The sequence below is a fragment of the Mobula hypostoma genome, chromosome 4 (assembly GCF_963921235.1).
Source record: "Mobula hypostoma chromosome 4, sMobHyp1.1, whole genome shotgun sequence".
Taxonomy (NCBI): domain Eukaryota; kingdom Metazoa; phylum Chordata; class Chondrichthyes; order Myliobatiformes; family Myliobatidae; genus Mobula; species Mobula hypostoma.
The window spans coordinates 31128920-31155562 of NC_086100.1; the positions used below are offsets into that span (position 1 = coordinate 31128920).

Genomic DNA, 26643 nt, shown 5'->3' on the forward strand with positions numbered 1-26643 from the left:
TCTTCCTTAATATCTACATGCTCAAGCTTTTCAGTCCACTGTAAGTCATCCCTACAATCACCAAGATCCTTTTCCGTAGTGAATACTGAACCAAAGTATTTATTAAGTACCTCTGCTATGTCCTCTGGTTCCATACACACTTTTCCATTGTCACACTGGATTGATCCTATTCTCTCTACTCCCAGACTAAAGTCACTGGGTGGGTCACAAATGGAATATTCATGAGATGCATCACTTTCCAGCAAGGTGCCAGCAGCCAATCTTCAAAATATTTCCTTAAATCTGTACAACCAATTAACCTATTTCAGTTCTCTCAGCTTTTTTTTAAATAGCTCATTAGCACCTCAGAAATGTGTCTCACCGCCAGTGAAGCACTCTTAATCTCATAAATAATGGTTTAATCTGGGCAATGACAGGATCCAGTTTGGATACAACCAGGCTTCACAAATGGTAAGGAGATAAATGATCAGACAATTTGTTATAATGAGTCTGGTTAAGCAGTAAATATTGATTAGGAGAACAAGTAAGCTCACTGCCCACTCTTTGTAATGGCCAGCTGAGAGGGCAGGAAACAAATAGTAAATAAATAACTTAACTGACAGTCTGGCACCCTCCCAGTGAGATGTCAGGACAGAATCTCTGCACAACTCTTGAGGGAGCTTTCATCCTGATGAAGAATGCTACAACTGAGCCAAAACTGACAAGGAGAACAGGTGAGATGATAGTAGGTGTTTTGGAAGACACCGAGTAGGGAAGTGTATGGTCATGCACATAGAAGGAGTAAAGGCGTGGACCATTTTCTAAACAGGGAGAAAACTCATAATTAAGAGGTGCAAAGAAACTTGGGAGTCTACGTGCAGGGTTCCCTAAAGATTAACTTGCAGGTTGAGTTGGTAGTAAGAAAGGCAAATGCAATGTTCAAAGTTCAAAGTACATATGTCATCATATACACCTCTGAGGTACACTCTCTCGTGGGCATTCATAATGAATACAAGAAACACAATAGGATCAGTGATCGACTGCACCCAACAGGATTGACAAACAACTAATGTGCAAAAGCCAACAAACTGTGCAAATACAAAAAAGGAAAGAGGAAAAATAAATAATAGTAATAATAAATGAGCAATAAATATCGAGAACATGAAATGAAGAGTCTATGAAAGTGAGTTCATAGGTATTGGGAACAGTTCGGTGATGGGGTGAGTTAAGTTAACCTCTCTGGTTCAAGAGCCTGATGGTTGAAGGGTAATAATTGTTCCTAAACCTAGTTCCTCTGCATCTTGGGGCTGCTGTACATTCTTCCTGATGGCAGCAATGAGAAGAAAGCATAGCCTGGATGGTTGGGGTCCTTGATGATGGATGCTGTATTCCTGTGGCAACACTCCATGTAAATGTGCTCAATTGTGGGGTGGGGGGGGGCTTTATTAGTAGTAGATACTAGTGGGCTGTATCCACTACTTTTTGTAGGCTTTTCCAGTCAAGGCAATCGTGTTCCCCTACCAGGTTGTGATGCAGTCAGTTAATTTTCTTGCCACTGCACATCTATAGAAGTTTGTCAATGTTTTAGATGACATGCAGAATCTTTGTAAACTCCTAAGAAAGTAGAGACGCATTCATATTGAGAGGACTAGTATTTAAAAGCAAAGATGTAATGTTGGGGCTTTATAAGACATTGGCCAGACAACACTTACAGTATTGTGAGCAGTTTTGGGCTAGGAATTGATGTGCAGGCATTATTGAGGGTGCAGAGGAGGTTCACAAGAGTGATCTTGAGAATGAAAGGGTTAACATATGAGGAGCATTGATGGCTTTGGGATTGTACTCACTGGAGTTTAGGAGAATCACAGGGGATCTAATTAAAACCTATCAAATATTGAAAGGTCTAGATAGAGTGGATGTAGAGAGAGAGGTTCCAATATGGTAGGAAACAAAGACCAGAGGACATAGCCTCAGAACAGCAGGACATCCCTTTAGAATGGACATGAGGAGAAATTTCTCTAGCCAGAGGGTAGCAAATCTGTGGAATACAAATTGCCACAGACTGCTATGGAGGCCAATTGATTGGGTATATTTAAGGCACCATTTGATTAGTAAGGATGTCAAAGTGTATATATTTGGTGATACAGGGTGGAACAGGCCCTTCTCGCCCTTCAAGCTGTGTTGCCCAGCAACCCACTGATTTATCCTCGGCCTGATCATGGGACAATTTACAATGACCAATTAACCTACTACCAGTACATCTTTGGATTGTGGGAATAAACTGGAGCACCCAGAGGAAACTGACACACATACGCGAAGGAACGTTGGAATTGAACTCTGATGTTCTGAGCTGTAAAAGTAGGTTGAGAGGAATTATAAATCAGCCATGATTGAATGGTGGAGCAGACTCAATCAGCAGAATGGCCTAATTCTGCTCCTATGTTTTATGGAAGATAGAAGATGGATGTAGTTATCAAAAATAGCTAACTTATCGGGGAAGCAAAGTTTGGGTTGTGGGTGGATTCCGGAGCACCCGAAGGGAATCCATGTGGTCACAGGCACAATATACAAATTCTACACAGCACGTGGGAGGATTGAGCTTAAATTTGTGGGACAGCAACTGTACTTGCTATACTACAGCTCTGCTCACTATTGATTAGCAGCTGAGAAAGGGAGAAAGAAAGCCCTTTGATGGATATTTTGTTCCATTGTGCAGAACTGAACAAAAGTTGCCACAGAAAGTTTTGAAGTAATCCACAAGTAATTTTTCATTTACAAATTGATCTTTCCTACTTCAAAAGGACAAGGACAGCCTGTGCTTGGGAACACCACAACCAGCAGGTTCCCCTCCAAGGCCAATAATGTCCTAACTTTAAAATACTGTACATCACCATTCATAAACCATCACTGGGTAAACCATCAGCTTAAAGAAGGCAAACATAAAAGAGGTGGACAACAGAAGAGATTCAAAGACGTCTTAAAAGCCAACATGAAGAAATGTAACATCAACATCAACAATTGGGAAACCAATGCCAAGGACAAGAAACTCTGGCAAGCCATCATCCGAGAAGGAACAGCAACTTTCGAAGCCAACAGATGTGCTGTGCAGAATTAGATGAAAAGTGAAGAAAATGGAAAGAGAAACAGCAACAGCCAAAGCCTGATCTGCCATCTGGAACTACCTGTCCTGAATGCGGAAGAACTTTCAAAGTCAAGATTGGACTCAGAAGCCACTTGAGAGCCCATAATTAGATCGACCGAATGAAGACCATCATCCTTGACCTCGAGGGATAGCCACAACGACGACTGGGTATACATGCTGGACAACACTACCCAAGAGCATTCACTGGAAGGACTGTTGCAGTTCAAGGAGATACCTCATCAACACCTGCACAAGGGCAGAGAGAAATGAGGGATGAGAAAGAAATGCTGCTCTGGATTGCAGCTTACACTTCACTTAATGAATAAACATTGAATTATGAAGCACTACAACGCAGAAATAGATCAGCCTAGTGCCAGCAGGGACCACCAAGCACATGCGTTTACACTAATCCTGCCCAGACTCATTTTATTCTCCACAAAAAATCCCTCCAGACTCTACCACTCACAAATAGAGGCAAATTAACCTACGAACCCTCGTGGTTTTGAGACAGATGTGGAAAACTGAGCACCTGGAAAACACACTGTTACAGGGAAAACACAAACACCACAAAGACACTATCAGAAGTCAGGACTAAACCCAGTTCACTGAAGCTGTGAAAGTGTGTCACTCCAGATCAGTGGTTCCTAACCTGGGGTCCACGGACCTGTCAGTCAATGGTAAGTCTCCATGGCATAAAACAACGTTGGGAAGTCCTGCTCTAAATTAACTTGAAGTTTTGCTCAGTTATGAAACAGCCAGGAATCTGTGGTTGTAATGACAGCCAAACCATCAAAACTCTCGGCCGTAACTGCATACAACTGATAACCTCCATTTCCAGAAATTTGACCTATTTGTGCGTAATTTTCTTAGAAAAGCAGTTTCATTTGTAAAAGATGGAGTTTGTGAAAGGGAAACTGGTTCAGGTGTTCACGTGTCAGTCATGCACTGAAATTCATTTTAAGTCACACAGCACGGATTCCTTCCAGTCATAGAAACTTTGTGAAGTCTAGCAGCGTATTACAGAGCGATTAGAAACAAGATGGCAATAAGATGCACACTGAGTCTTGCACACAGGACTCAATTTCAATTAGACCATAAGACCATAAGGTACAGGAGCTGAATTAGGCCATTTGGCTCTTTGTGTCTACTCTGCCATTTCATCATGGCTGATCCATTTTTCCTCTCAGCCCCAATCTCTTCCCTCCCTCCACCCACCATATCCTTTCATGCCTGACCAATCAAGAATCTATCAACCTCTGCCTTCAATATAAGACCATAAGACATAGGAGCAGAATTAGGCCATCTGCCCATCGAGGCTGTTCTGCCATTCAATCATGGCTGATCCTTTTTTCCCCAGTTCCCGCCCTTCTCCCCGTAACCTTTGATGCCATGTCCAATCAAGAACCTATCAATCTCTGCCTTAAATACACCCAACCTTCTGGCCTCCACAGCTGCCTGCAGCAATGAATTCCACAGATTCACCATACTCTGGCTAAAGAAATTCCTCCTCAGCCCCATTCTAAAAGGACACCTCTCTATTCTGAGGCTGCGTCCTCTGGTCCAAAAAGCCATCTTGTAGACAGTCTAGAAATTCTGATTTTCCCAATCTACCTGCATATTGAAGTCCCCCATGACTATTGTAACATTGCCCTTTAGGCATACATTTTCTATCTCCCATTGTAACTTCTAGACCGCATCCTTACCACTGTTTGGGGTTCTGCATATATCTCCCATCGGGGTCTTTTTACTCTGGCAGTACCTTAGCTCTACCCACAATGATTCAATACCTTCTGACCCTGTGTCACCCCTTTCTAATGATTTAATTCATTTTTTACCAACAAAGCCACACCACCCGCTCTGCCTACCTGTCTTTCCTTTTGATATTCTTGGACTTTAATCTCCCAGCTATAATCTTCTTTCAACCATAATTCAGTAATGCCTACAACATCATACCAACATCATACATGCCAATCAGTAACTGTGCTACAAGTTCATCGACCTTACTCCAAACACTGTGTGCGTTCAACCATAAAACCTTCAGTCTTGTATTCACCTTTTACCTTGCAACTCATCCCATTGACTGCAATTTTGCCCTACCATCAGTCTCACCTTGCTGGGAGTCTCACTACACATCGCCTTTGTTTGTAAACCGACTACCTCTTCTTCAGCATTATCACTGGTTCCCATCCCCTTGCCAAATTAGTTTAAATCCACCCAAAAAACTCTAGCCAACCTGCCCATAGGATATTGGTCCCCCTTGGGTTCAGGTGTAACCCATCCCTCTGGTACAGGTCGTACCTTCCCCGGAAGATATCATCATCAATAAGTCTGAAACCCTACGCCCTGCACCAGTTCCTCAGTCACATATTCACCTGCGAAATCATCCTGGTCTTACTCTCACTGGCAAGTGGCACAGGCAGCAATCCAGAGATTACTACCCTGGAAGTGCTGTTTCTCAGCTTTCTACCTCACTGCCTAAAACCTCTATTCAGGACTTCCTCACCTTGTCTACCTATGTCATTGATGTCAATGTGCACCAAGACTCTGGTTGCTCACCCTCGCCCTTGAGAATGCCATGGATCTGATCCGAGACATCCCTGATCCTGGAACCACGGAGGCAACATACCATCAGGGTATCTCTATCACACCCATAGAACCTCGTCTATGTTTCTCTGAATAAGGAATCTCCTAACGACACTGCAGGCCTCTTCATCTCTCTGCTCTTCTGAGCCACAGCAACAGACTCAGTGCCAGAGCTCCAGTCACTGTGGCTCCCCCTGCTAGGTCATTCCCCTCAATTGTATCTAAAGTTGTTTGTTGAGGGGAACAGCCTCAGGTGTACTCTGCACTGGCTGTGCATTTCCTCTCCTTCTCCTGACAGTCACCCAGTTACCTGTCTCCTGCAACCTAGGGGTAACTACCACCCAGTAGCTCATATCTATCCCATATGAGTTGAGATTCATCAAGCTGCAGCTACAGTTCCTTAATATCTTCTCTCAGGAGCTGCAACTCTGTACACCTGGTGCAGATGTGTTTATTTGGGAGACAGGAGATCTCCCAGACTTCCCACATCCCACACAGAGTACAAAATAGTACTCCTGGAGCCATTCTCAGTGAACTACTAATTGATGAGGAATGAACAAACAGGTTCAGAAAATGAGTAACTTCCAAGACAACTTACCTCACCCAAGTCTGATGTCACCTAAACCTGATGAGCCAAAGCCACTCTAAAGAATGGCCACTCCACTTGCACTTGAATTATTTTTATTGGCCCTTTCTAATGAATCCCTCTTCCTGATCGGTCGCTGCTCAACTCAGAGAAACTGCTGCAAAACTCTGCCTTTAAAAATTCAATTACCATCCCTGATGTGGAATGTCCAACTCTGAGAAAAGTGGCTTGAAGCTCTGTTTTTTAAATCTTGAGCGCAGACCTGACTGAAAGGCTGCTCTTTTCACACACTGCCCCTTGCTGATTGGTTTCACTTCAACCAAGAGTAACTGCGGTGAAACTCTGCCTTTAAAATCTCGATCACCTTCCTGATTCAAAAGTAGCACTTTTTACACAACCCTGATGTGGGTTGTCCAACTCATTGTCCAATTGGTTAAATATAAACGATGCTCCAGTGGTGCTCCCTTTACTGATTACAATGCCTTTTTTAAAGTCAATTCTGAGGTGTCTTCTGCAACAACCAGCCCCTCAAGCAGCCTGCAACAAGGAGGTCACCTAGGTCAGACCACTGCATAGTGGAAAGTCAGACAGAGAGCAGAGTGTCTTTCCCACCTACTGCACATTTTCCCTCATTCCGCGATGACCTTTTCTGCAGCTATGTTGTAGCCACCTTGGGGAGATCGTACCAATATCTCCAAAGCACTTCCCTGTGACGAACACAGCAACGGCATGGTAGTTGGGAACTGCCCGTGTGTCTCTTAGTGGGGAGCACACAGGTACCATTTTACTGCATGGTTCGATGTGCAAATCGCATGCCGCTGTTGTTACCAGATCATTGGCACAATTTTACATCTTGTCCGGGAGATTCAAGTGGTCAAAGGCACCTTAGGCAGCACATAGTTAGAGGACCAAAGGAAGATGAAATCATCTTGAGACTCATGTCCAGACACGGAGACTTCTATTCAGTGAACCCATGGCTCTCTACAAGATGTACTGTTGCAATTTTTCCAGGGGCAATCCACACAGATTCAGTGATTTAATTATAAACTTTAACCCTTTATGTGGTCTGAATAGCTTAATGCGGTTCCTTTGTCTTGTGTTCTCACCTCCAAACTCTGAGAACTGGAAATGGAAGCAAGTCATTCGCACTCCAAGGGACCCCTACAAGGCAGCTATCTTTATATTCTTTTCAGCAACATAATTTGAACACATTCTTAATCATTGTTAGAAATTCAGCTTTTATGTTTACTTATTTTTCAGGTGAACAGACTGATCTATCAGTTTGATGCTGCTACTGTGCTGAATGTCCTGAAGATGGCACCAAATTCAAAGTCAAGTCCAAATATGGGACAATCAATGCTCCAGTAACTTCACCATTGCAGACAGCTTTTACCCTGACTCAGTGTTAAGCAAATTGTTAAGTAATGTAATGCTAACTCCAGGCCACGGGTACTTCAGCAGCTGGGTAGAATTCACCTCATGATGCTAGATTGGAATTCTCTAACACATGATAACTGTAAAGGTTTTATTAATAGGAGTCTAGCAGATAACCCTGAGCAGACAGATTATTACACTGTACTATTTTTGGACACAGAATATCATATCTAATAATGAATTTAATATATCAACTCAGATTTTGCAAGGAAATATCTTCATACCCCCACATAATTGGGGAGAGTTTCTCATATAGTTGTGACCAACTTTCAGATATTTATGCAGATGTAAAGAACCTAACATTGTTGTCATCTTCTGCATTCTGTTTTCCCAGCACGATTCCCAGATCAGATTGAACAAGGAGTACAAACGTACAGTTATTCTCCACTATTCACCATCAACATCACTGCCATATAGAATTAGACCTGGAGAAGGGAAGATAATCCCTTTTACTCTAAGCAAGGGATATAGCAGCCAGGTATTGTGGGAATTAAATTCCATTGTATTTTAAACTGCTGGAGCATTTTCATGGTGGATGGTTGATGCGAGTTTGATTTCAACATTGTAGAGAAATTTGGATGGGTACATGGATGGGAGAGGTATGGAGAGTTATGATCCAAATGTAGGTCATTGGAACTAGGCAGATTAATAGTTTGGCAAGGACTGTACGAGTTGAAGGGACAGTTTCTGTGCTATAGTGTTCTATGACTCTATAAATGTTGTTATAGTACATGTATTTTAGCTTCCACTTTTTAAAATAAGTTTTATTGGTTTCTGATTGGTTTTGAAAGTCAAACTTGTTCGAAGTTGCTGACAATCTTGACGGTTGTGAGTGGTAAGGGGTTATGGTTTCACTGGTGAGCAGTTGTGACTTCTTCTGCATCAACCATCTCTCATACTTCTACCCATTCCCCACGTTATTGCTGTGGCTAGCCTTTGCTGAAAAGAGAGCTAAGTTTCTGAGTTTTGGGTTTTCTAGATCACTCTAGGTGGAAGTCAGTGTTGCATCTCATTAACTTAGAAAGACTTCATAAAATAGTAACTCCAAAATAGAGAACTCAGAGTCTACGTTGATCTATGTGGTGAACACATATCTGCTTGAGGCTGGAATGAGCTATGGAGGTGGAATTTTGTGAGCAGTCGCGGGCACTAAATATAAAATGCAGCAATGCTGAAGATCGAACTTTGCTTTTGTACATCAGTTCTATTGTGTTTCATAGAACCATATTCCAGAGGACTAATGTACAGCTAATATCATCACCTGAGAAGATTCTTACTCCTTGGTCTCAATGCTCCCAAGTCTATATGCCGTAAGTAATGCAATGCATGTCAACCTATTCAATCATATACTCATAATTCTTCATCCTCTCTCCTTTACTTGCAGTATTGCTGTGTTCTGGGGAGTCTAAGATCAGAGGGCACAGCTTCAGAATAGAGGATTGTTCTTTTAGGATGGAGATGAGGAGGAATTTCTTTAGATAGAGTAGGTGACACTGTGGAATTCATTGCCACAGGCGGCTGTAGAGGGCAAGTCTTTGGGTATACTTAAGGCAGAGGTTTATAGATCTTTAATTAGTCAGGGCATGAAGGGATGTGGGGAGAAGGCAGGAGGTAAGTGCTGAGTTGCAAATGGATCAGCCATGATGAAATGGCAGAGCAGACCAAATGGCCTAATTCTGCTCCTATATCTTATGATCGTGTCTCAAAAAGTGGTAGTGGACAAAGACATCACTGAATCTTTTACAAAACAATTCAAATGATGTCCTGTTGCTATGATCAGACCTGCTTTCTGAAATGAAAGACCATAAGATATAGGAACATTTGGCCCATCAAGACTGCTCCACCATTTCATCATGGCTGATCCTATTTTCCTCACAGCTCCAATCTCCTGCTCTTCTCCCTGTATCCCTTCATGCCCTGGCCAATCAAGAATCTATCAGCCTCTGCCTTAAATATACATAAAGACTTGGCCTCCACAGCTGCCTGTGACAATGAATTCCACAGATTCACCACTCTCTGGCTAAAGAAATTCCTCCTCATCTCCATTCTAAAAGGACACCCCTCTTTTCTGAGGCTGTGTCCTCTGGTCTTAGACTCTCCCACCATAGGAAACATCCACTCCACATCCACTCTATCGAGAGCTTTCACCATTCGATAGGTATCAGTTAGGTCACACCTCATTCCTCTGAATTCCAGTGAATACAGGCCGAAAGCTATCAAACGTTCTTCATGTGACAAGCCATTCAATCCTGGAATCATGTTTTTGTGAATCTCCTTTGAACCCTCTCCAATTTCAGCACATCCTTTCTAAGACAGGGGCCCAAAACTGTCACAATATTCTAAGTGAGGCCTCACCAGTACTTTATAAAGTCTCAACATTACATCCTTGCTTATACATATATTCTAGTCCTCTAGAAATGAATGCTAACATTGCATTTGCCTTCCTCGCCACAGACTCAACCTGCAAATTAACCTTTACGAAATTCTGCACGAGGACTCCCAAGTCCCTTTGAACCTCAGTTTTTCGTATTTTCTCTCCATTTAGGAAATAGTTAACCCTTTCATTTCTTTTATCAAAGTGCATGACCATCATTTCCCGGCACTGTTTTCCATCAACCATCTTGTTGCCCATACTCCTAATCTGCTTAAGTCCTCTGTAGGCTCTCTACTTCCTCAAAACCACCTGCCCCTTCACCTATCTTTATATTGTCTGCAAACTTTGCAACAAAGCCATCAATTCCATCATCCACATCATTGACATATGACATAAAAAGAATTAGTCCCAACACAGACCCCCGTGGAACACTACTAGTCACTGGCAGCCAATCAGAAAAGGCTCCCTTTATTCCCACTCTTTGTCACCTGCCAATCAACCACTGCTTTATCCATGCTAAAATTTTCCCTATAATACCCTGGGCTCGTAGCTTGTTAAGCAGCTTCATGTGTTGCACCTTGTGAAAGACCTTCTGAAGATCCAAATACATAACATCAACCAATTCTCCATTATTATCCTGCTTGTTATTTCTTCAGAGAAATCCAGCAGATTTGTCAGAGAAGATTTTTCCTTGAGGAAACCAGGCTGACTACGGCCTACTTTATCATGTGGTCCAATTACCCTGAGATGTCATCCTTAATAATCAACTGCAACATCTTCCTAACCACTGAAGTTAGACTAACTGGCCTATAACTTTCACTTCTTGAAGAATGGAATGACATTTGCAATTTTCCAGTCTTCTGAAACCATTTCAGAATCTAGTGATTCTTGAAAGGTTATTACTAGTGCCTCCACAATCTCTTCAGCCATCTCTTTCAGAACCCTGGGGTGTACACTATCTGATCCAGGTGACTCATCTACCTTCAGATCTTTCAGTTTCCCAAGAACCTTCTTTCTGGTCATGGTAACCTCACACATCTCATGACCCCTGACAACTGGAACTTCTATCATACTGCTAGTGTCTTCCACAGTGAAAACTAATGCAAAATACTTATTCAGTTCTTCTACCATTTTGTTGTCCTTCATTACTAACTCTCCAGCATCATTTTCCAGCGGTCCAATATCCACTTTCACTTCTCTTTTACACTTTATGTATTTGAAGAAACTTTTTGGTATCCTCTTTAATATTATTAGTTAGTTTACTCTTGTATTCCATCTCTGCCTTCTTAATGACTTTTTTAGTTGTTTTCTGTTAGTTTTTAATAGCTTCCCAATCCTTTAACTTCCTATTATTTTTTGCCTCTGCCTTTGACTTCCCTTGTCATCCACGATTGTTTCATCTTTGCTTTAGAACATTTCTTCCTCTTTGGGATGTATCTGTCCTGTGCCTTCCAAATTGCTTCCAGAAATTCCAGCTGTTGCTACTTGCCATCATCTCTGCCAGTGTTCTTTTCCAATGAACTCTGGCCAAAAAGCTCACTGGACATTACACAGAGGAAAATTTACCCTGGGTCCAGTCAATATTATATTTGATTTGAACTGCCTAAGGGCATCAGCACAGAGACAGCTTCACAAGTTATGTAAAATATGTGACATGAGATGTCAGAATGTTTGATGTTAAATAAACATATCTTGGCTCAATCAATACATCAGTGGAATGTTTTCACTACAGCACAATTATTTACCAAAAAAAAACGAAGTTCTGGTTTAATTTCAGCCACTTGTTATTCTCCTAAGTGATTTTTCATTGATGTTTAGGACTTGCATAACTCACCAATCGTGCAATCAGCTCCAATAAGTCCAGGGGGGCAGCTGCAGGTTCCAGTTACAGTGTCACACCAGCCTTCATTCTGACATTTGCATCTCTCTCGGCAGTATGGGCCATAGGTTCCCTCTGGACATTCTGAAGGGCAAAAGGTTTCATTTCCCTTTACATGGACACATTCAATAAATGAATGCAGCACACACAAGATGCTGGAGGAACGCAGCAGGTCAGGCAGCATCCATGGAAATGAACAAACAGTTGACATTTCGGACTGAGGGTGCTGAAGAAGGGTCTCAAAGTTCAAAAGGTCAAAGTCCAAAGTACATTTATTATCAAATTATGTATACTGGATACAACCTTGAGATTCACTTCCTTATGGGCAGCAAAGAAACCATATAGAGCCCAGTCAAGAAAGACCGCCAGGCACCCAAGGCGTAGAAAAATAAAAACAAATTTTACAAACAATAATAATGAGAAATAACATTCACAACTGAAGATCATGGCCACAAACCCAGTACATTGCCGCAGCCGGTCCAGGAGCCTACTAGGTGCAGGCCATCGCCTCAGTTCAGCGTAGAGGCAAGTAAACCTTATGACCAGTGAGCTGAACACCAGCCCAAAATGTTGAATACTTGTTCACTTCCATAGATGCTGCCTGACCTGTTGAGTTCTCCCAGCATTTTATGTATATTGTTATGGATTTCCAGCATCTGTAGAATTTCTTGTGTTTTCAATAAATAAATCCTGCTCCTGCTGGCTATTTTGTGAGTCACTAACTTATCTTCAATAATGATGACTCTAATATCTCAAACTGGATGTGGAATTACGGCTCAAATACATTAGCTGTACAGATTATGGATCTTTACCTGATCACATTAATATCACAAATTAGTTTGCCCCTAACGCATACTCAAATGTTTGTATTGGCCTGAGAACTTTTTACCCAATAAAAATATCTAAAAGACATTAAAGGAAAGGCTTCTATAGTGACTGGTTTATAATGAATGCTGCCCTGCCACAGGTAGACGTAATACAGCCAATCATTAGGAGTCTGTTCAAATGAGTTTCACAAATACAAATTTAATAATGAGAGTGTTAACACACAGACTTAATAACTATATTAACTATTTAAAATGGTCTGTTTACTTTAAGTTAATATTTTCTTAAAATGTAATTTATATAATACTAGAGCAATATATATGAATGAAAATTCTCTTTGGGGTGAATTATTATAAGAATGAACACTTAGTGCCTTCATTTTAATGATTTTGCAAGCTGATGTTTACAAACTAAAGCAAGACCAGAGGATGCAGAAACTGACAGATTCCCACAAAGCAGCGATGAATTCTGCAAATAGATTGAGTACATACGGAGATCACACTGGGCCCCATGGTAGCCAGGAAGGCAGATGCAGCGGCCAGTGACAGGGTGGCACTCCTCATTCACTCCTGAGCACTGGCACACCTGGTTGCAGTCCTGCCCATAGGTGCCTGGAGGACAACCTGGAAGTCAATCCAGAGGGAGTTCAAAGTTCAAAGTAAATTTATTATCAAAGTACATATATGTCACCAAACTCTACCCTGTGATTCATTCCTCACAGGCACTCACAGTAGAACAAAGACATACAATAGAATCAACAATAAACTACAAATAAACAAAAAACAACTATTGCACAAAAGAAGACAAACTGTGCAAATAAAAACAACAATAATAATAAAAATAAGTAAATAAATACCGAGAACAGGAATTGTAGAGTCCTTGTGAACTAGCCCATTGGTTGTGGAACCAGTGCAGAATTGAGGTGCGTGAAGTTATTCACTCTGATTCAGGAGCCTGATGGTTGTACGGTAATAACTGTTCCTGAACCTGGAGGTGTGGGACCTAAGGCTCCTGTACCTCCTTCCTGATGGCAGCAGCAGGAAGAGAGCATGGCCTGGAGAGTGGGGGTCCGTGATAATGGATGCTGCTTTCCGTGGCAGTGCTCTTTGGAGATGTGCCAAATGGTGTGGAGGGCTTTGCCTGTGATGGACTGTTGGAAATGTTCCCACGTTCTTTATAAAACATCAGCATTAGTAAGAGATTGGCCAGCAGAGGGTCAGTCATAATCATATTAAAAGGCAGAGTAAGATCGAAGAGCTTGGGAGCCTACTGCAATAGCTTGTGTCCTTGTAACAAAAAGGAGTCATAGTGCCCAAATAGAAAGCACCCAGAGTCACCATTCTCTGAAAACTGAGTGCACATCAGATGGGAAAGATGAGGTAGATGATGGTCAGTATTACTCACCAAATGCATTAGGTTGCAGCCAGATGTGGCAATAAGTTGAGAATTGTCTAATTAGGGGGTGAGCTGCACAGTCTTAAGTGGATTTTACACTGCTCCACAGTTTTGGTGGCTAGTCATTGACTGCAAGTTCGGGGCAAAATGTCAACTACTGCCTAATGTTAGAGGGACAATTAGTGTAGATTTTACTATTAGGAAGAGACAGATAAAGGTTCAACGTACATATATGGAAGAAAGCCCTTTAAGCTTCTTCCACCATTCAAATTGATCAGTCCTGATCCTTTATTTCAATACCCCATTCCCATGCACTCCCTTTATCCCTTGATGTCTTCTGTGTCTAGCAACCTATCTCCCTTCTTTTTAAATATGTTCAGTGACCTGAACTCCACCACATTCTGTGGTAAAGAGTTCTACAAGCTCCCCGCCCTCTGAGTGACAACATTTCTCTTCATTTCTGTCATACAGATCCTCAGGGTGTGACCCCCTCATTCTAGAGATCACCAGCTAGGGAAAACATCTAATCCTGTTTATTTAGCACCGTAAGAATTTTTTTTTACATTTCAGTGAGATTCCCTCTCATTCGTGATCTAATTTCTCTTCAAATGAGAATCCAGCCATCCCAGGAATCAGTCTGAAGAACCTCTAGGGCTGGTATATCTTTAATTTGCAAGTAAATAAGAACATCACACAAGACTCTACTTCCTCAGCGGAAAAAAATACATTTGGGATGTCCCATTTGACCCTCACCAGTTTTTATTGATGCACCATAGGAAACATCCTATCTGGATTCATCATGAATTGGTACGGCAGCTGCTCTCGGGAGATCACAAGAAACTGAAGAGAGTTGTGGACATCACAGAAACCAGCCTCCCCTCTGTGTACTCTGTCTCCACCTCTCGCTGCCTTAGTAAAGTAGCCAGCATAATCAAAGAACAGCAACCCCTGCTCCTCCCACCCATCACACCAGACATTCTCTCTCCTCTCCTCTCCCATTGGGCAGAAGATATAAAATCCTGAAAGCACATATAACCAAACTCAATGACAGCCACTAGACTGCTGTTATGAGACTACTGAACAGACCTCTTGTAGGATAAGTTAGACTCTGGACCTCACAATCTACCTTATCATAGTCTTGCACCTTATTGTCTTCCTGCACTGCACTTTCTCTGTATGTGTATACATATACTTGTTCCTCTGTAAGGAATTTGTACATTCTCCCTGTGACTGTGCATGTTTCCTCTGGGAGCTCTAGTTTCTTCCCACATTCCAAACAGACATATCGGTTAGTAGTTAATTGGTCACATGGTGTAATTCCACAGTATGGGCTCATTGGGCTGGAAGAGCCTGTTACTGTGTTAAATATGACAATGAACTTGACTTTGACTTGTAGTAAGGAATCTTTACTTCGGTACTGAAAGTTTTTGCAATGAAGGTCAACATGCTATCTGCTGTTTTAACTGCTTGCTGCATTTGGATAAGTGCTTTCAGTGACGGATACACAAGGGCATGCAAACCATTGAATATCATTTTCCAATCCATCATTGTTTAAATAATATTTTGCTTTTCAGTTTTTGCGCCTGACGTTGATATCCATATTACACTGTATTGGCCAAGTATTTGTTCAGTCACTCAGCTTCTCAAAATAACCTCAAAGAGCCTATGCCTCACTCAGAGAACCAGTTAACTTCTCCAATACAATTTGTTTAATACTCCTTTCTTCAAATCCTCCTTTTCATTTGACTCCTTGTCCCCCGGTATTTCTGGGAATTTATTTGTGAATTTGTTTAATTACTCTGCCAGTTGAGTGGGGGAGGAATGAAGAGAGAGTCTAAGGCATTTTCACTTACACAGAATTCAGGAAATGCCTCTATCCAGGCATTTTCACTGACATAGAATTCAGGGAATGCCCCTATCTATGACACTTTGGGTACTGGGTTGGCTCTGAGTGCCACATTACATGGAAGATGTAATTGGACTGGAGAAGTTGTGGAGGTATATGAAAATATTGCCAGGATTCAACTGAGAATGATTGGATCACCTCAGATTGTTTTAGTAGTTTACACTACGTTGGCCTCTTGTGATCTTATATAATTCAATACGATGGGGTATAAAGTTATGAGGGATTGTGGCGTGTAATAAAGAGGGAAGATCTATTTCCCTTTGCAGAGGAATTCAAAATAGGCAAAACAGAATTACATTAATTAAAAAGATTAGAGAGGAGATAAGGAAATACCTTTTTATTTAGAAACTCTTGAACTCATGGTCCATAGGGTGGGAAAGGCTAAATCACTCATCACATTTGGACATACTTGGATGAGTACTGTGATCTGCAGGGTTACAGAACTCGTGATGGAATATGAATTTGATTGGGTATTCCTTTTCCAACTAGCATAAGAAAATGGGCCAAATGGCCTTTGATTTTTTTTTCCCGTATATTTTCTACAAAGTTTACAATTTCCTCATCTGGACTGAGGAGTGAAAAATTCGGCTTTCTGCTGATTGGATTAAATCCTTACTTTCTTCACAACCATTGCCTGTGAATCCGACAGGGCAACCACACTCTCCGGTCACATGGTTACAGGCAATGCCAGACGGGCAGTCACATCTCTGGTCACAGTCCTCTCCATAGTAACCAGGCAAGCAGGCTGCAGGAGACATAAAACATGTGTTAGAGGATCGCTACTGAATCAGAAACTTTTGTCCTTTAGTAAGTAACTTCAAAAGGTTTGTAGCTACTGATATGACAGCTGCAAAATGAAGTAAATTCATTTCAAGCCACTAATCATCAGGACTTTTAGGCTTTTAAAAGCACGGATAGATGAGGAATACAGTGTACCTTCCTTTAAAGATCAGGGGTCCTCATGAAAAATCACTCCCTGCTGGATTTTTTTCTTTTTGCATTGTAAATGGGCATACCACAGAAAACTATGGACACCCGTTCCTCCCCTACCCCCCTCACTAATGTCAGTGGCCAGGCCTCAGTATGAAAGGATACCTGCTTTCCAGCAAATGACACCAAAACGGGGAGTAAAAATTCCAAGTTCTAGTTAGTATTATCAGTATGTTATGAAGTATCAGTAAACAATTGCAACTTCTCACTCATTGTCAGCAAAACTAGAGAGCTGATTGTTAACCTCAGGAAGGGGAAGGAGGCGAGCATGCAGCAGTCTTCACTCAGAGATAAAATCAGCAGCTTTAAATTCCTGGTATTAATAGATAAGATGACCTGTCTTGGGCCAGCACACAAATGTAATCATAAGGAAAACTCACCAGTGTCCTTACTTTCCGAGGAGGTCACAGAGGTTCAGCTTGACACTGAACACTCTAACAAACATCGACAGATGTACTGTTGAAAGTATTCCAATTGGCTGCATTATGGTCTGGGTTGCTAATTTGAATATGAGGAGCCCTGGGCCTGTACTCACTGGAGCTTAGAAGAGTGAGGGGGATTTCCATTGAAACCTACCAAATATTGAAAGACCCAAACAGAGTGGACATAGAGAGAATGTTTCCAGTATTGGAAGAGTTTAAGACTAGAGGCACAGCCTCAGGATTGTAGGATGTCTCTTTGGAACAGCGATGAGGAGGATTTCTTTTAACTAGAGGGTGGTGAATCTGTGGAATTCATTCCACAATTGGCTATGGATGCCAAGTCACCGGGTACATTTTAAACAGAATTTGATTGCTTCTTGATTAGTAATGGCATCAAAGATTATGGACAGAAGGCAGGAAAATGGGGTTGAGAGGGATAATAAGTCAGCCATGGTCAAATGGCAGAGCAAACTCAATGGGCCAATTCTGCTCTTATGTCTTATGATCTTACGGAATGCACAGGAATGTAAGAAGCTGCAAAGAATAGTGACTCTGCCCAACAGATCAAGGGAACTTCTCTCCCTGGGTATCATATACAGGAGCACTACTCAGGGAGGCAACACATCTATTATCAAAAATCCCCACTATCTTTTTGAAGCTACCGTTAGTCAGGAGGTACAGAAATCTGAATTCCCACACGACTACGTTCAAGAACAACTATTTCCCTTCAACCATTCAGATCTTGGCCAACTGTGATGCTGCTGCAAGGAAGTTTTTCGTTGCACCTGTGTATACATGTTCTTGTGCATATGACAATAAACTCAACTTCAGACAGGTATGATTAAAATAAAAGCATGAAATTTCACTAACATGATTGAAATGATATGCTGGTGTCTTAAAACACCTTTATATTTCAAGATAATTGTTTAACAAAGCTATGATGGACACAGGGCCAGAGAATTTGCCACATGTTAATTCTAGCTTGTCCAATAGAAACTTAAACTACACAGAAAAAAAATTCATTTCTGGATGAAATCTAGTGACAATAGTTTATGAACATATAACCTTCAATCAGTTTACTGATCGCCTGATGATGAGAGGCATAAATAGAGTGGACAACCAGTGCCTTTTTCCATGCAGCAATGCTAATACATGACGGGCATAATTTTAAGATGTTTGATGACAGCATGTAAGGACGTCAGAGACAGGTGTTTAAGTGCATGGAGCACACTGCTAGCGTGGTGGTAGAGGTAGACATATTAGGGAGATTTAAGAGACTCTTAGATAGATACATGAAAGAAAGAAAAATGGCCAAAGGCTCTGTACTGTTCTATGTTCTCTTGTCAGCTTTGGAGAAAGTTATGGAATTGGATAGCCCATGGAGAAGCACTGAACTATCGACTGAAACCTCAACATTTCCACATTCAACTACGCAGGCACAAAAATCCCAAAGGTGGTGCCAGCTCCATTGTGCAATGGTAGGAAAAGCCAATAGCATCACAGTGATAAAATCCAGCCCTATACTGCATATGACATGGTAATGTCAGCTAATTTGCCAGCATCTTAGATTGTGTTCACTAACATCCTGGTGTTCTGATTTTGTACTTCTTCACCAACAGGCTAATATTACCAAGAGCAGTTGTTGTAAACCATACCCTGGTAGTTCTAACCACCATAATATGACTGCATATCCAGCCACACTCGCTGTGGCCTAGACAAACATTGCCTTATTTTGAATGTTGCCCTGTAATTTGGTAACTGGGTCTCACACTCTGCGAAAACCCAAGGTCGTTACTTACGTTTGTCGCATCTCTTCCCCCGCCACCCTTGGGTGCACTGGCAGACTGCTGTCTCGTGATGACAGGAAATGGCATTTTCACACTCGCATCTTTCCTCACAGAGTTCACCGTGATATCCTGCCGGGCAAGCTGGAAGGCCAAGCCAGACAGTGGTTCATCGAACAGTGGAGACAAAGCAGTTTCAATATTAGCACCACAATACACCAGAGACTAACTCCATCTTGAGCACAGGAACAACGTGTTGTACTGGTGATACTACCCACAGTACGTACTCCCTATACAGTGCTCTTGAACCTGGTGGTATGAGACCCAAGGCTCTTATACCTCCTGCCAGGTGGCAGCAGTGAGAAGTGAATGTAGCCTGGACCATGTAAAATTTTATACAAGCTGCTCAATTCACGTGTGTCAGTCTGCTATTGACTGCTAGGCTGAGCTATAACATCAAAGGAAATGAAGAGTCCAAGTCCCGAGGAAGCCTGATGGAAAAACTGAACCCTAAACTGAATGAAGCCTGGCATGTGTTGTAAAGGGCCATTAGAAACAGACGCACAACCAGAACTGCCAATGATGTCACTCCTCCCCTCCCCCTTTTCTATCTCCCTGGGCCTCCTGTCCCATGATCCTCTCATATCCCTTTTGCCAATCAACTGTCCAGCTCTTGGCTCCATCCCTCCCCCTCCTGTCTTCTCCTATCCTTTTGGATCTCCCCCTCCCCCTCCCACTTTCAAATTTCTTACTAGCTCTTCCTTCAGTTAGTCCTGACGAAGGGTCTCGGCCCGAAACGTCGACTATACCTCTTCCTAGAGATGCTGCCTGGCCTGCTGCGTTCACCAGCAACTTCTATGTGTGTTGCTTGTTGATATCACTCAGTATCACCAGTTGTCAGGCAGGCTGACACACCTAAATCTACAGCTGGCTTTTATTGTGTCTGTCGGGGTGGCCTAAGTATTTCCAGCACATGAAAAGGGCAAGGTGGCTGGGGAAGAGTCAATCATAGAGTTAATCCCATCACAGGTGGTCAAAGAGTTAGTGAGTGAGATGAATACAAGTTTCTCTAGTACAGGAAATGGACACTGATGGGAACCAACCTCTCCTTCATTGACTCTCTTTACATTTCCTGCTGTCTTGGAAAAGTAATTAACATAATCAAAGAACCCTTCCCACCCCAATGATTATTTCTTCCCCCTTCTCCCATCGGAGAGAAGATATAACAGCCTGGGATCATGAGTCACCAGACCCAAACACTGCCTTGACACCATTGTTATCAGACTTTTCAATGAACCTCATGTACTTAAAGATAAACTTCTGATCTCTCAGTCTACCCCTTTGTGGTCCTTGTACTTTATTTGCCGAGCTGCACCGCACTTTCTCTGTAACTGTATCAGTGCATTCTGCATTCTGTTTTTTCCTTTTGTGCTGCCTCGAGGTACTTATGTATGGAATAATCCACTGGATGGCAAGCAGATAGAAGCTTTTCACAGTCTCCCGATATATGTGTCAGTAATAAACCACTTACCAAGTATTGTGTGCGCCAGAAAGATCTAGGAGCACAGAAATAAAGAACTGCTCAGTTAAAGACCTCTGAGTGTGTGGAGTTAGATTAAGGGAATCAGCATAGTACACAAACTTAAGGGAGATTGTTAGGAGTGACTGAAATTGGTGTTATTGAGAACTTGATAAGAAGTCGGACATTTTGCTGAGGAAACTGCCAGTTAGTGTGACAAAGCTGCAGAGAAGCAGGATTTGAAGGAGAGCTGCATGGGTCCATTACACTACTGGTTACCAGTTGTGCAATTGAGCCTTTAATTCAGCCAGCTCAAGATTCAAGATTGCTTAATATCACTTCTTGTACACAGCTTTAAGGAGAACAAAGTAATTGTTACTCTGGATCTGATGCAGCACAAAAAGAAAGATAAAGAACACAATAACAGCAAAAAACACAGACAATAAATGTGAATACACGAGATAGCTTATGGGCATAGGTTGACTGTGCGTCCATAAAGTGAGGCTAGGATGTATATAAGGTGACTGACGGGAAATAATAAAGTAGTGGTGGAGTTAGTGGGTGGAGGTGTTGGTCAGCCTCACTGTTTGGGGAAAGTAACTGTTTTTGAGTCTGGTGGTCCTGGTGTGGGTGCTACCTCCCTGGTGGTAGTAGGGCACACAGTCCACGAGCAGGGTGGGTGAGATCCTTCATAATGTTACTGGCTCTTTTCCAGCACCCTGCAGGATATATATCCTCCTTGATGGAGGGAGAGCTGGTGCCAGTGATGTACTGGGCAGTTTTGACTGCCTGCTGTAGTCTTCCTGTCCGCCGCAGTGCAACTTCCATACCAAGCAGCAATGCATCTTGTTAGGATGCTCTACTGTGCACCTGTAGCACGGCATCAGTATGGGTGTGCAAAACTCACCTCTCTTCAGTCTCCTCAGAAAATAGATGCATTGGAGAATTTTCTTGACTGTACAGGATGTGGTCTGGGACACTGAAAGTGATGAGTCCTGGCGAAGGGTCTCGGCCCGAAATGTCAACTGTACTATTTTGCATAGATGCTACCTGGCCTGCTGAGTTCCTCCAGCATTTTGTTGACTGTGATTCCCAGGGGTTTGAAACTGCTGCAGTTTCCATAGCTGTGCCATCAATGTAAAGAGGAGTGTGAGTTCCCCTGAAGTTGATAACCACCTCCTTTGTCTTGTCAACATAAGGAAGAGGATATTTGCCTGGCACCAGGCCTCAAGCTCTTTACCCTCGCCATCTCATTGTCGTTGGTGATGAATCTCTCCACTGTCGTGTCATTGTCAAACATGATGATGGGATTCCTTGAGTGTTTGGCCGTGCAGTTATGTGTGAGCAGAGTGTACATCAGCAAAACTCTTTTTTCTTCTTCAAGCAAGTGCTTTGGAATCTTTACCATCTACACAACAGAGGAGTTCACTCTAGAGCTAGCAAAACTAATGAAAGCTTCTTTATTTAATGCAACCCTCTGATAAATTCAAAAACAATTCACATAGTTGCACTAGTAGGTGATGCCTTCATGGTCCTTTCACAATCACCAACAGTCCAGAAACCAGCGGGAGATCAGGAAGAGAAATTTAAAAGAAAAATAAGCAAGTCCAGTTACAAACTAACCTTGATAGGAATCCACCATGAATCTCTCGATGGATGGCATTTGCTTTCGTCCCTGGTCTGGTATAACAATAAGAAACCACAACTTTTACTTACGAGTTTGACATTTTTCTCCGATCCAGCCGGGTCTGCAAGTGCATTTTCCAGAGTGTCGGTCACAGGTTCCCCCGTTCCTGCAGCTACACTGTTGCTGACAGTCTTCACCAAACCGTCCTTCTTCACACTCTGGATAGCAAGCACAATGCTGGATTGGTACACAGACCCTCACAACGAACAATACTTCTCCATTGCTTTCACTCCAGGTTCACTTATGATCACACACTCACCCAGCTCACAAGCGATTCCGGTCCACCCTTTGGGGCAGGTGCATATTCCGCTCACAGGGTCACACTGGGCTGAGTCCCTGCAGACACATGGCTGCAGGCAGTTCTTTCCATAGAACCCAGTAGGGCATCCTGTCAGCAGTGAAAAATGAGTAAGTACAAAATTTGGTAAGGTGGAAATCTTCTGCAACATTCCTCTTTTTAAATCAATTATCTGGGTAATGTTGGAGCAGAGACAACGCAAATATAGTACAACAAAAGGAAGAAGACTCCCCTCAGATCCATTAAGCTGTTATCAAAATCACTGACATAGCTTACATTAATTATTATTATTATTAATAGTTAGAGATACAGCACAGTAACAGGTTCAGTAAACCTGCACTGCCCAATTGCGTCCATGTTACTAGTTAACCTACTGCCCTGTACATCTTTAAAATGTGGGAGGAAACACGTGGTCAAGGGGAGAATGTACAAACTCCTTGCAGATTACTGTGGGAAATGAACCCGGGTCACTGGCGCTGCTGAGGTATTGCCGTTTGGTGAGGTGACTAAAACCCATGATGGAGCTGCCTGAATCTAGGTGAGTCTGAGACAATCTTGATTTTTGTGCAGTGAACATGAATTAAAACTGCAAAACTGCCAATTGCTTATATGGTTGATTTTACAACGGAGCCACAAGGCTGGAGAAGGTCAGATTGTTTAAACGAAATTAGACCTATTTAGGTAGCCTTATAAGATAAATCTAGTTTGAAGGTGGTGTTGTTCAGAACTCCAATTGCTTATTAAACTATTATCTATGATGAATAAACTCTTCTTGGGCTTCAAGTCGGGTACAGGTATCGATTATAACCGATATTTTGATGACAAACTCTGAAGAATATGGCAGTATATGCTGGAAAAGCAGTAGATGCTTTTTTTATTGTTAATGATGCTGAAAACATTTCTCTAGTATGAAAAGTTGGAGTCTTGACCTTACAATCTACCTCATTATGATCCTGCATCTTATTGTTTATCTGCACTGCACTCTCTCTGTAACGGTTACACACTTTTCCTTCATTGTTATTGTTTTAGCTTGTTCTTCCTCAATGCATCATGTAATAATTTGATCTGAATGGACAGAATGTGACAAAAGCTTTTCTCTGTATTTTAGTATATGTGACAATGATAAACTAAAACCAATATAAGTGAAAAGCAACTTAACAGCACTGTCATATTTCCCCTTCCTCATCAAGGAAAGGGCGTAAAAGGTAGCAAAGTGAGTGGGAAGTTGGATGATTGGGAAGCTTTAAAATCCAACAACAGACAACTAAAAATGCTATAAGATGAAATATGAGGGCAAGCTAGCCAATTATATAAAACAGGATTCTAAAAGTTTTTTTTCAGTTATATGAAGAGTAAAAGGAGGTGAGAATTGATATTGGACCACTGAAAAATGATGCTGGTGAGGTAATAATGGGGGACAAAAAACTGGCAGAAGAACGTAACAGGTACTTTGCATCTGTCTTCACTGTCGAAGACACCAGCAGTGTGCTAGAGATCCATGAGTGTCAGGGAGCAGGAGAGAGTGCCTTTGTTATTACAAAGGACAAGATAAGCAAACTCAATGGTCTTAAGAGGGATAAATCACCTGGACCAGATAGACTACATCCCAGAGACCTGAGAGAGATTGCTGAAGAAATAACGGACGCATTGGTCATGATCTTTCAAGAATCACTTGATTCTGGCATGGTCAGAGGACTGGAAGATTGCAAATGTCACTCCGCTCTTTAAGAAGGGAGGAAGGCAAAAGTGTCATGATCCGGTCCGTGAAGTCTGCGCTCCAGTTCACGGTCCGGTCCATGAATTCTGGACTCCGGGTCTTCCAGCTGTCCCTTGTTTCACTTGGGCTTAATCATAGGCACCTGATGCTCATCTTGGGGCTGGGAATATAAGTGGCCCTGGGATCGAGTGTGGGGGCTGGTTCGTCTCGTCAGTATCCCCTTGGAGCAACCCGCCGGTGGAAGGCTACAGCAGCCATTCCTGATCTCTAGGCCTGGTTGGAGGACCACTGCTTCATGGAGCCTTGTTGTCTCTAGTCGGAGCAGTCATCATGGTATGGATACGGCCGTTTCTGGGGCCAGCTGAGTGGCCGTCTGCCACTCCGAGCTGGATATGGATTTGGCTGTTTCCGTAGCCAACCAAGGCTGCTGGCTGCCCCGAGACTCGGAACCACCCTGGTTTGAGCTCCCTTCCTGTCCTCGCCTCAGTGGGGTACGTCAGGCTGTGCTTGCCATTACCCTGCGGTTCGATCTGTCCTTTCCTGTCCCCACCTCTGTTGGGTAAGCCAGGCCATTTTTGCCATTACCCTGAGGCTGGACTGTTCCCTGCCCCTCTCCATCTGAATCCCTGACAGTTTCCTCGGCAGTCATCCCGGTCCTGTATCCTAGTCAGCATCCCGGCCCTGCATCCTAGAAACGGTCCAGGCCCTGTGCTATAAGAAGGAGTCCTGGCTCCATACTCAAGGGCCTAACCAAGCCGAGCCTCAAAGAACCCTAGCCTCGTCATGTCCTCGCCTAGTTCCGGGGTCCGAGCCCGAATCAAGACCCAGGTTCTGTGGTCCTTGTCCAGTCTCTGGCTCGGAGTCCAAGCCCAGGCTCCTAGTTCCCAGTTCCTCGTCCTGGTCCTGCTTTCCTAACCCAAGTCTGTTTTCCTGTCCTAGCTCCTAGTCAGTGTCCAGTCCAGTTCCCAGTACTTCAGTGTCTGTGTCTTGCATTTGGATCCGCTCCCAGTGCCCCTGTATGACAAAAAAGACAGGAAATTATAGGCTAGTTAGCCTAACCGCAGTGGTTGGGAAAGTGTTGGAGTCTTTCATTAAGGATGAGATTTCGGGGTACTTGAGACTAATGATAAAGTAAGTCAAAGTCAGCATGGTTTTTGTAAAAGGAAATCTTGCCTGACTAATCTGTTAGAGTTCTTCGAGGAAGGAACATGCAGGGTGGATGTCATTTACTTGGATTTTCAGAAGGTGTTTGATAAGGTGCCACACATGAGGCTGCTTAACAAGGTAAAATCCTATGGCGTTACAGGAAAGATACTGCATGGATGGAGGAATGGCTGACAAGCAGGAGGCAGTGAGTGGGAGTAAAAGGGGCCTTTTCTGGTTAGCTGCCAGTGACTAGTGGTGTTCCTCAGGGGTCAGTATTGGAACTGCTACTTTTCACATTGTCTGTCAATGATTTAGATAATGGAATTGATGGCTTTGTGGCAAAGTTTGTGGAAAATACGAAGGTATGTGGAGGAGTAGGTAGTGCTGAGGAAACAATGCAATTGCAGCAGGACTTAGACAAATTGGACAAAAGGGCAAAAAAGTGGCAGATGGAATACAGTATTGGGAAATGTATGATAATGCATTTTGGTAAAAGAACAATCATGTGAACTATTATCCAAATGGGGAGAAGGTTCAAACATCAGAGGTACGGAGGGACTTAGGAGTCCTCGTGCAAGACTCCTAGACGGTTAATTTACAGGTTGAGTCTGTGGTAAAGAAGGTAAATGCAATGTTGCCACTTATTTCAAGGGGAATAGAATATAAAAGCAAGGAGATAATGCCAAGGTTTTATAAGTCACTAGTCAGGCCACACTTGGAGTATTATCAACAGTTTTGGACCCCATATCTCAGAAAGGATGTGTTGTCATTGGAGAGAGTCCAGAGGAGGTTCACAAGGATGATTCCAGGAATGAAGGGGAGCATTTGGCAGCTTTGGGCCTGTACTCACTGAAATTTAGAAGAATGCAGGGGGATCTAATTGAAACCTACCGAATTCTGAAAGGACTAGATAGGGTGGAAGTGGAGAGGATGATTCTTCTGGTGCAGGCATCCAGAACTAGAGGACACAGCCTCAA

The 26643-nt window shown here is 42.6% G+C and overlaps 1 protein-coding gene across 1 annotated transcript in view; it reads right to left on the bottom strand.

Annotated features, from left to right (window-relative positions):
* Positions 1–26643, bottom strand: part of LOC134345081 (multiple epidermal growth factor-like domains protein 6) — a 372539-nt gene that overhangs the window by 20653 nt on the left and 325243 nt on the right. Inside the window, exons 26-31 of the mRNA XM_063045213.1 lie at positions 22765–22893; positions 22535–22663; positions 19315–19443; positions 16720–16848; positions 13294–13425; positions 11933–12061 (exon numbers count right to left, since the gene is read on the bottom strand). Of these exons, the coding sequence (XP_062901283.1) occupies positions 11933–12061; positions 13294–13425; positions 16720–16848; positions 19315–19443; positions 22535–22663; positions 22765–22893 (777 nt within the window). The remainder of the gene's footprint in view (positions 1–11932; positions 12062–13293; positions 13426–16719; positions 16849–19314; positions 19444–22534; positions 22664–22764; positions 22894–26643) is intronic.